General features: G+C 38.4%; 1 protein-coding gene across 3 annotated transcripts in view; it reads left to right on the plus strand.

The window, feature by feature from the left end:
* cadm1b (cell adhesion molecule 1b) overlaps positions 1 to 10,276 on the plus strand; it is a 171,287-nt gene extending 161,011 nt beyond the window's left edge. For all 3 annotated transcript variants that reach the window (XM_017428366.3, XM_017428364.3, XM_017428365.3), the window contains 2 exons: positions 9,451 to 9,579; positions 9,765 to 10,276. In XM_017428366.3, coding sequence (XP_017283855.1) covers positions 9,451 to 9,579; positions 9,765 to 9,883 — 248 coding nt within the window. In that variant the 3' untranslated portion in view covers positions 9,884 to 10,276. The remainder of the gene's footprint in view (positions 1 to 9,450; positions 9,580 to 9,764) is intronic.
* The last annotated feature ends 1,135 nt before the right edge of the window (positions 10,277 to 11,411 follow it).

Consider the following 11,411-nt stretch of genomic DNA (forward strand, 5'->3'; position numbering starts at 1 on the left):
ACATTTAGCTTCAAACACTGTTTAAAAATGTAGTGTTGATTTTCTGATGTCACTTTTTACAACATTTAGATTTAACATTTAACATTTAGATTTAACATTTAGCATTTAGATTTATATTTAGTATGTAGCTGTAACAATTACATGCAACTAGCTAAATGTTGTAAAAAGTGACATCAGAAAATCAACACTACATTTTTAGCAGAAGCTAAATGTGACAAAATTTAGGCATGAATTTTTAGCACAAGCTCCTTTACAAACGGCGCCCCATATTCCTCCGCTGTTGTTTTTTGTTGCAAATCTTGAATCATTTTTCACCTTTTTTATTATCCTGAAAAAATTGTCATCAAACGGTTTCCAGCATTGTTTTTTCAGCCATATTTATCAATATTTTTTGAAGCATTTCATTAAAAAAAAACATTTAGAAATATTTTTTTTTTACCTACAAATTTTTTACCGCTTTAAACAGTTATTAAAGAAAGAAAATACATTTATGGTCGATTTTAATTGGCCACTGGAGAATAGGTATGCAGTACTAGCACACCTGGGAGATAAAATGAATGTTTGCTGTGCTCCTATTGCAATTTTATTCATTGAGTTTTTGTAAATAATTATAAGAACTCTTTTTTAGCATGTTGAAGGTTTGAAGATGGAATGTTATGAGCCAGTAATTCACTCTGTGACCTCATTTTCTTCTCGTAAAGACTGCTTTGAGAGCACATCATTATTGGCAACTTTAGAAGGAGAACCTTGGTTTCTATTGATTTGTCAGCCTTCCCTTTTACCTTGATCTCCTCTTGGGTGAAGTCTTATGAAAGGAGAAGGATGAACTGTAAATAGGCGCTACTCTCTACTTTGTGGGAAGAATTTTGCCCATTTTGAAAGGTACAGTAAACTGGCACTGAGGAGTTCAACATGAAATTTTCCACTTAGTTACAGTCAGACCTTCAGCTGCAACGCCTCTGTCAAATGTCACTGTATATTTGCACGTCATTGTTTGGGTTGTTATGATGGACTGTGAATCTAATTAGCAGCAGGACTCAAATTCAGCTGAGAATACATCAAAGTGTCCTTGGACAAGAAACTTAACCCTGCTATTCACCCAGAAATATGTGTTGTCGTGTAACTGAGAGGACAAAAATGCTGCATAAAACGAGCGCAAATATAAAATGCTTTAATTCCAAGGAGCCAGGCTTTTTTGTAATGTTTTAAAGTGTTCTTGATCAGTAGTTCTCTGGGTTTTCTGAAGGTCTTTTAAAGTTTTTCTTTGGATTTGTGCTGTTTTTCTACTCATTTTACGTCCAGTCCTTGTACCTGACCATGACAGCATATTGTGCACTGAGTGCTTTAAAAATTAGGAAAAGTGGAGAAGTATCAAGAAATGTTGGGTCTTAAAAAAAACAAAACAAAGAACAACAGCAGAAAACTAGCTACAGCAGATGAATATCTGAAAGGGAAGTCTTAAAAGAGAAGAAATTCAGCAAAGACCTGGCACAGGACCTGACAGATGTGTTATCCTTCAGTTGAGCCAACTTGTCGCAAAATTATGAATCCAAATGCAGGTAATGGTCCAGAGGTATGCCGGTAAATCTAAGTACATGCACTGCAAAAGCAGGATGAACAAAACCAATGTAAAACCAATTAAACTCAGAAATAAGACAATAAGAAATTACAGAACGGCTTATTGTCAGTTCCTCATATTGTCACCATTTTACTCTTTTACAAAAAAATAAAATCTAGGAACAGGTTTGATGACTGCTTTTCAAATATAACTACAAAATAAACCAGGTAACTATGGTAATTAACATCAAATATCTAAATCTAAACATGCACTTTGAAGCTTTGATCTACTGTATGACATGTTCATCTCTTTAGTAATAACTGGCTTGGTGCCAAAATAGTATTTAATGTTTAATAAACTTTGTTTCATCGATTCAACAAACAAAATTGAGCAATATCTGTTTTTGTGACAGACGACTGGCAACAAAGTGCTGAAAGATTCAATTTAAAACTGATTCTTTGCTAAGGTTTCTGTGTTTGTGTCAACACAATGCTGGTCCATCTAGGTTTAGGGGCGTTTTTAGGTTTGAATGATTCGTAGGTCACAGTTAAGTTTAAAGGATTACAAGAAACTGGGTCCTTGGAAGCAAAATCTAAAGAAACAAACAAAGACTTTTCAACAGTACTCTAGAAAGATCCATGTGAGTGTTTGTGTGAGTAAATGAATTAGACACACAAGGTAAAAAGGTGCTTTGTACAGCCTAGATAAGGTTAGATAAGTGTGAACCATTTACTATATTTTGTGCTCTGTTGATGATGTTCTGCCACAGCAAAAGAAAAAGTAATTTGGCAGAGTCTGTCCTTGTCCTTCACTGTACTCGGGTCTTGTTGAAATCCACAAATGTTTGCAGTTCAATGACTACAAAAATGTTTTTATTTAGTTTTAAGTTCATTTCCCTCATTGTCATGCCCTAGTCCTGAAAAACAGCTACAGTAAAAGTCAGTTTAGTTGAAGGAAAAGGTTTTTTTTTCCCGTCAAACCAAGAGAGTCATTGTTTCAATTACAGCTTTAAATTGTAATTTGTGTAGGTGTTGCTGCATGTGTGGAGGATATGCCTTTTTATATTAGCGAAAAACCATTCAAACGAAAAAGATATGGAAGCTGAAATGATACGTCCTTGTAATCAGCCCGGCGCCAATTCTGCTGCTCTGATTTCCTCGCTGACAGCAGGAGTTTAATAAGATGCTCTGTTACTGACCAGAGCAGCAATTAGTCATTCCTGTGCAGAGATGGGAAACGGTGCAGCCGTAAAGCATGTGACACCGGGACTTCGGCACGGCAGATTTTTCCCCCCCACCACGCAGACACAGGCATCAGTTGCAAATCCTCTTTATTCTCCCATAAATCCCCACGGCTGTGCACATCCTGTCAGGACGCCGGTGTGGGCATGTCAGCGCTCTCTGATCGAGCCGCAAGCACAGAGAGCTGTGCTGGCGATATGGACACCAGCCAGCCACATTACAGACATAATCAAATTCTACTTGACTCGAGTAGGAGGCCACAAAAGCTGCTATAATAATGCTGTCCCTCATTTGGAGGTTTTCTTCCTTCTCCGAGCACCTTGTGTTATTATAAATGCAAAAACGGTACATTGAGCATGGACGGTCACAAAGAAACCTTAATCCTGGATTTGTTAGTACTGAATGACAAACTGATCCGCGCAGGAAGAGGGATAAATGATAGTAATGTTAACATGACGCTATAACAAAACAAAGATCAGGGTTAGACTCCAAAGAGCATATTTCTAAGTTGAAACCTCTTTTTTTTTTCCCCAGACAAAAACACATTTTGTGGATTGACATGCATAAATGCAGGCACTGATTCAGTTGACATTTGAGCTTATTTCCACTTTGCTGATCATGCTACTGGTTTATTCAGCTGGGGAACCACATACTGTCACTTTTTACAGGAACATGAACAGCATCCTCTAGGAGTTTATGATTGCACTTTCTAAATGCTGGGGTTCTGTCTTAATAGATGAAGACGGTTTTGCAAGTTGTCTAATACTCAAAAACGTTTCACAGTTTGAGATGATTTAGTGTGTTGCACAAACAACTAAACTGTAAAGGCATGTGTGACCATTTAAATTTGGAAATAAACACTACAATCCTAATGAAAAAGACCAAAAAGAAATGCATGTATTTTCATTTTATGACATACTAAGCCATTTGTAGCAGTCTTTGTTATTGGATAAGTTTTTTCTGTTGTGATGGACCTAATTGAGCCTTATTTTGCTTTTTAATTGTAAAAATTGTTTAGCCAAAGGCAGTGATGTTATACATTCTTGTTGTAGAAGTTAATTCAGTGCTTCTTGATTTTTTTTATGAGTAAAATATTAATAAGCGAGCTTACTGTTTCAAAGTGATCACGTATAAAATTTAAAATAATCCTTTTTTTTATTCATGATTTGTAATGGTTAATCCAGCTATTCATTGTTTGTTGCATGTCAAGATTTAGATTTTCTAAAAAAGTGAAAGTTCATACCGTTTCAAGTGGGATAATGTGAAAAGGTTATGAACAGTTAATGTCTTACCTGTTGTAGATAGTTCTTTGAAAAGAGCTCAGTTTGGAGAAAACAGAGTTTGATTCTGGCTGAATTAATGAGAGAACAGCTAATCTGAGCAGGGCCAATATCAAAGTGGATTGTTGTTGTCTTAAAAAAACTTCAGTTTCAAAGTTTTATAGCAGTTCATGCTTAGCACAAAAGATTAAAAAAATGTGTTTGGTTGATTATTTCTTTGCTGTAACAATGCTACTTGGCAATAGACTGTTTATTTCTCCTTAAATGGAGTCATATTTGTTGAACCCATGAAAAACTTGCCAAATTTTCTCTTCTAATGCCAAGTCGCTTATTACGCTGTTGACTCTTGTTTGGTGTTTATTGAATTGGATGATTGAAATCTGAAAAACAAGACATATTGGCAATTTAACATTTTATTAATTTCACAAACGAGGGTCTCAGTAGCATATGGAAGAACCATACACAGCCACAACAGCCTGGCAGCTCCTCCTCATGCTGCTCAGCAGTTTGGTCACACACTGCTGTTGGACGGCGTCCCATTCTTCAACCAGCATTTGTCATAAGTCAGCCAATGTGGTTGTGTTGGTCACTCTGGAACAAACACACCCAAGCTGATCCCACAGGCGTTCAGAGGGGTTGAGCTCAGGACTAAAAGGCTATTCCAGCCTCTCCATTCCCAAATTCTGAAGGTAATCTCTGATAAACCCCGCTCTGTGGGGGCGAGTGTTGTCATCCTGGAGGATAGAGATCGGTCCCAGACTGTGGTCATATGGTTTTGCCACTGGTTGGTCACAGGTGCTGACATTCAGGCCCCAACCAGGCTCCTGATTGTCAGCATTTGAGTTACCAAAAGCTCAAAACAAGCATCAGAAGCACAAACCCACAAATGCATTTTCCTTACAAATGTGGCACCACTTAAGGGGCTTTAAAACAGTATAAAATGTATTGCCAAAAATAATTTTTGTAACAAAGAAGTAATCGACAAACACAAATTTCCTTTCTACATTTATCTAACTGTAACCTGCTAAGTTGAAAAAAGTAAAGTTTTTCATCAATCAATTTATGTATTTTTGTATTTATTCAAGATAATACCCGTGTAATGCTTAGAGTTTATTTGATGTAAGCCTCTGCCCATCACTGTCCCAGCTTCCCCTGCTCATCCTCTTCATGACAAAAACCCTTGTGGTTCTCCGACTTGACAAAGTCGCTCAGCATCTGATTATATCTTAAAGAAATTGGTTCTTACTGAAATTCTGGCCCTCTGAATCAATAGCTGTTTCAGCATCTGATGTTTCTGGGGGATGTGCGGACAATTCTGTCCAAACTTTCTATGCAGTTGCTGTTCACACCTGTTAATCACAGTGAAGGTGCTCTCACCGCTGGACATATTTACAGCACAACAACAGGAGATGAGGCTTCCTGATAACTGTTTTAGTGTTGGAATCAATACCGCGCGAGTCTGAATGAATCCACGATATTGCCAAGCGAATGGTAAAACCTTTCTTTGCTCGCAATAAATGCTCAGGAAGAGTTATAGTTGCTTTCATATGTACTGTTTCCTTTGGTGATTTTCCAGAGTTATAAAGAGAGCTGGCTGAGAAAATCACTGCAAAATATTCAGAGCAGATATTGCGCTCATTTGCATTCTCTAATGTCATGACTTTACACGCGCAAAAAAAAAAATCTCTTGGAATTTGAGAGCTGCAGTTTGTGAAAACGTCTTATTTTGAGACCGTCACTGATCTGTTGTGGTTGTTTAACTAAAACTGTGATGACGTGTCTAAAACAACAAAATCCCTAATTAACATTATCAGGCTTGAAAACTTTACTTGTTGATTGTGTTATGTTTATTGCTTGTGTGTGTGGGTGTGGCCATGTATTTGATATATTGTGGGGACAATTTTCCTAACATATACTACCTTGTGAGGACCAAAGCCTGGTCCCCACGAGGAGAAATGATGTTTTTGGTTTAGGGGTTAGGTTTAGGACTAAGGTGTGAATTGAGTTTAGGTTTGGTTTAGGGTTAGGTATGTACTGGTAATGGTTAGGGTTAGGGTAAGGGTCAGGGTTAGGCTNGTAGTTAGGGTGTAGAAATGAATGGAAGTCAATGGAAAGTCCCTGCAAAGATAGAGAGACATAACGTGTATGTGTGTGTGTGTGTGTGTGTGTGTGTGTGTGTGTGTGTGTGTGTGTGTGTGTGAGTATGAGTATGAGCGAGAGAGAGGGGTGTCATTTGTCTGTATGATTAGGAAAATATCGCATGAACCACAGGACAGATTTTGATAAAACTTTCAGAAAGTAATAAGTGGACTTAAATGTACAAATGATTAACTTTTCAAATCAGTCCCTTTCAAGATGGCTGCCACAGTTAAGCAGCCTTGGAAAACTCCAAAATGGATTGGATATGACTTGGACCATTGGATGTATATCTACAACTGAATAACGTTTGAAGTTAATTTAATTCAAGATGGTTGCCACAGCCAACTGACCTTAGGAAACTCAAAAATGGCCATAACTCGACCAGTTTTACAAATACTGAGCTTAAATTTGGTGTCATAGTAGCTCAGAATCATTAACAACACATACTTTAAGCACTACACATAGCTTAAAACTTTGGCTTTTAAATGTTGGTGTGTAACTGGCTGTAACTCCCAGCATAGGAGGGTTTTTGTTTAATTTTTTTTTTGTTTGACAGGTGGTGGGCCGATGTTTTTCAAGGAATGTTAGACCTTTAATTATAGGAAACGCTTTCATCTTGAATGCAACACAAACCTCATAGACTATTGTTTGTTGTTCTGTTACCTTTATGTTCATCTTTACAACAAAACCACAGTTAAAGCTGTGGTTCATCTTGGCTTTTAGTCCCAAATATAAGCAAAAAAAAAAAAAATAGAAAAACTGCAGCTTACATTTCTTATTAAGCAACCAGCGGCATATTTTCACCCTGTCTGACATATTATCCTTATGTGCAGCACTGAATATGTTTGTATAAATGTGCTCCAGGCTGAGTAGCCCTCCTCATGACTACTGACCTTTACATTTGAAATCATCTTACAATACACTTAAGACCTCTGCGTGCCATTGCATAACATGTCTCATAATCTCCTCACAATAAGCTGAACGCAGCATCAGTGCCACAAAATGAAGGAAAAAAACGAACATGGCAGCAATATTTACCACATCTCTACTTTTATTCAATTTTAAAGCAGGTTTTCTGCAGATGTAGTTGGAAACCGAACAGGAAGCTGGTGTTCAGTAGTGTGCTTAATGCAGGAAACATGAAATGCAGCCAACCATACTGTTGGTGTTATGGGATTTTTAGTTATTTTCTGACATTTTTCGTGATAGTGTCTTACTGCTGAGTCCGGATGAATGTTTCTGCCTGTTAAATCAAACTCTCCCTCAATGCATGGAGCCAGCCAAAACCCTGCATGTTTCCTTCTGGATGTGTCAAACCGAAGACAGGGGTGAGCAAGGTGAGGGCATGAGGGTGGGAGGTTTTGGGGGGGATGGAAGGGAGATGAGACAGGACCTTGCACAGGCCATTTAGTGGGAGCATGTTCATTAGCATGGAGCATGGGCCATTTCATCTCCTCTGAGAAAGAGCCATGCTACCTGACATCACTGATACAGTAAACAAACTGCGCCTTGTACACCCCTGCCTCACACGCCTCGACGCGCAAACAACGGTGCCCTGTGTGAAGATGAATCCATTTTAAGAGGGCGCTCAAGCGAAACGAAACTTTTCTTGTTAATTAGTTTCAGTGTAGGGCTACTTCCAACATGCGAGCGTGAATGAGGTGTTGTTTTTTAGCTTGAGATGTGACTTTGAAGACGTGATAAGTCCACGCGAAGGGTCCAAAATGTGACAGTGTCGAGAAATTCCGCACTCTCAGCTCGTCTTATCAAAATCATTCAAGTTCAGAGCATGACTAGTGAGACTGATGGAAAATTGAGCTGCTCTCTCAAGCAGCAAAGAACGGCGCAGCCATTCCCTCACCCATCACTCCCCCAATCAGGCCAAATGTGCACAGATATAGACTATTGATAAATGCCTCTGAACTATTCCAGGACTGGACATTTAAAGGCTGCAGATTTTTTGCCTTGTTCTTCTGTGGTGCACGGATAAATCTGGCTAAGTGCTGGACAGTGATGCTCTCTGACACCTGAGGCAGCCATGTATTTGTTCGCACGGGGACACCGGGTGTCAATTTATCTCCAGGCGTGTGTCTCTTTTCTGATGATTGAGCTCTATAACTTCCAGAAATGGCCTCCTAAATCACAATGTATCTTACAGTGTGTAATTTCTCGCTGAAACTGCAGACAGTGTCCACTGTTTCAGGGTGAAATAAATGCCTTAAAACATTTTTCAGCGTTGCTCACTGAAGGAGATCAGGCAGCCTAAAAGTGCTGCAGACACTCAGACAAAAAAAAAAACTTGGTTCAACAGAACATCACAAATGCATGCTTTATAAATTACAGAGACTGCTATCTAGGCATGTAAAACAGTTCAGGCAACAAAAAAAAGCTTTTTTATTGAAGAAATGTTTAGACATTTTGGTTACCCGTTTCCATTCCTGTTTTTTGGGGCCTACTGTTCTACAAGATTTAAAAGTTTGTGCCTTGTTTTAAAAGTGCCTCTGCTCACTGACCCATTTCAACAGATTAATCTCAACAGTTTCATGTTCTGCAGAAGACTGCTAAAGACCCATCAATTTAAATCAGATATGTTGAGCCTTGGAACCATCTAAAACATGCACCGCAGAGTGCCCCAAGGACCAGGATTGGAGATTGAAAGTCTCGCTGACAAGCTGTTAAGGAGATTTATGCCTTTGAATCGGGTGTTTTAAAGCAGGAACATATTCAAAACATGTAGGCCGCTGTGCCTTAAGGGCTGAAAACAGAGATAACTTATGGCTTTTAACCATGAACAATAACCTATAAAATTCAAACAACTTCATTTCTTTTACATTTTTTGTTATGCCAATGAAAAGGTGAAGTTTTAGTTTATGACAAAAAGCTTTTGTCGGCAGGATTTGTAAAAACCTGAATCCTTTTTGGGATGTAAAATTATATATTGTGAATCACACGTCACCATTCATGGACCACTTTATGCTACAATTTCATTTAATTCTAATAGGTTTTCTTCCAACATATACCAATTTTTAAGTGTTTTACTTTTAGTTTGTTCGTGCTTAATTTCTCTGAGAAGGAACCAACTAATTTCTTTTGGCAAACTGATATGAGCATCACTTTCACAAGAATCCCTGTCTGTTTGGACTCTACTTCCAGTTTAGTCACTGGATAAGAGTTTTTTTCTAATGAACAAATAAATTGTCATTTATTGTCATTTTTATTTTTGTTTGTTTAGACTCCAGAGCTGGAGAGGGGGCACCACAGAAAATTGACCATGCTGTGATCGGAGGAGTGGTCGCTGTTGTGATGTTTGCGATCCTCTGTGCGCTCATCGTTCTCGGTCGATACTTCGCCAGACACAAAGGTACTGCAATCAGAACTGGTCATAAACACATATCAAGAGCTGAAGTGGGTTTTTTTGGTTTGTTTGTTTGTTTGTTTGGGGTGTTACTTTGCAAATGAAGTGCAGTAAAATTGAAGAAAGTGAAGAGGTACATGAGCCATAATGGTAATTTGTTTGTACTCTTTTTTTGTTTGTTTGTTTTCCAGGAACCTACTTCACACATGAAGCTAAAGGAGCGGACGACGCAGCCGACGCAGACACGGCGATCATTAACGCAGAAGGGGGACACACCAACACAGATGAGAAAAAGGAGTATTATATCTAACCTGGAAAGATGGGAGGGGATGGTGCTGCGGGAGCATTGAGTCCAACTCTGATTGGTAATGAGACAGCTTGGGTTAGAGGGTAGAGGAAAAGGGGAAGGAAAGCAGTGAAAAGTAGGACTGGCATGGCCATGTGGTAAGAAGACGCGTTGCTTAGTCTCGTATCCGACCCTTCCTGGATTGCCGGGTCCTAATCTGTACAGTTTAATTATTTTACAGAAAATTTTGTGCCTTGTTCTATTTCTTTTGTTGGTTTTGTTGTTTTCCTTTCACACGCTTGTTGGATTGAATTTTTTCTCCATGTACTCTACTTGATCTTTTGTTGCTTTTGGCTTTCAGAAGAGGACAATAAAAATAGAAGGGGTCTGGTGTTTGTCTATGTGTGCTGCAGCTAGCTTTTAGCTCATGTAACCAGATCTTAGAAGCCAGCTCACCTGCAACTATATATATACATATATATATATATATATATATATATATATATATATATATATATATATAATTTTTTTTTTCCCTTTCTGAGTAGTCTCCAGAGTTTCGTAAAAAAAACGGTGTCAACTCATTTCTCCCCGCTGGGTCAAAGTCCTGCGGTGCCTGCAAGTTCATCACATTTAAATGCAGGTCTGATTGGTTTTGACGAATCCCTGCACAGATTACGCACAGCCCCTTCAATGTCAGCTTCACTGTTGATTACTTATGTAACAGTTTTGAGTAATCATGCTTGTCTTAGAATGTATTTGCTCATAAAAGTGAAGCAGGAGTCATTTTATATATGCTTTAACACCAGGCTGCAAGCTGCAACCGACCCTTTAGTGATTTCAAGTCCTGACATTTACAGCCAGAATTCCACTGAGACCGGGTTTATAAAAATTTCTTCCACGCTGCTTCTAATCAGGCCAGCAGCCTTTCAGAATCAAATCGTTTTATTGGTCTGAATGTACAAGTCAAACTCAGCTGGCAAAATCACATATTTCTATAGTATTTAATGACAAAATTATTCAAGTCCTCCTTCTCTAATAATTAATTTCCATGTGCTGTCTTTATTTTTTTTTTTAAAGTATGCGTGGTGTCATAAAACTTGTTTGTTTTTATCTGATGCACCATTTGACTTCTAATCTGGTACCACTAGTTATGGTAATGTAATGATTGGATAACCAATCAGAGGTCTAAATATGCTGTTTTATTGTTTTCTTCCTCTAATTGAATTCCTCTCTGTTGTTCTTCATTGTTCGGTGCGCCGTGGCTTGTGTTTGGCCACAGCGAAGTTTAGTTCAGGATTTGTTGTGAGCAGTCAGTAGACTGCACTGCAGCACATCTGGTGGAACGATGGATTCAGTCTTAATGTCTGAGATCGACGGCTGCGATTTGCCTGAGCTCAGTGAAACTTTGGGATCAGGAGATGTGAAGTTGAGAACAGTTCATGTCATCTCAAACAGAAAAAATGCATCATAGATAATATGTCTACAGAGCAAAAGTTGTTTATTTAATAAATAATTTAGAGAAAAATAGTTTGGCACTTTGGAAAACATG

This window comes from Kryptolebias marmoratus, linkage group LG2 (genome assembly GCF_001649575.2).
Source record: "Kryptolebias marmoratus isolate JLee-2015 linkage group LG2, ASM164957v2, whole genome shotgun sequence".
Lineage (NCBI taxonomy): Eukaryota > Metazoa > Chordata > Actinopteri > Cyprinodontiformes > Rivulidae > Kryptolebias > Kryptolebias marmoratus.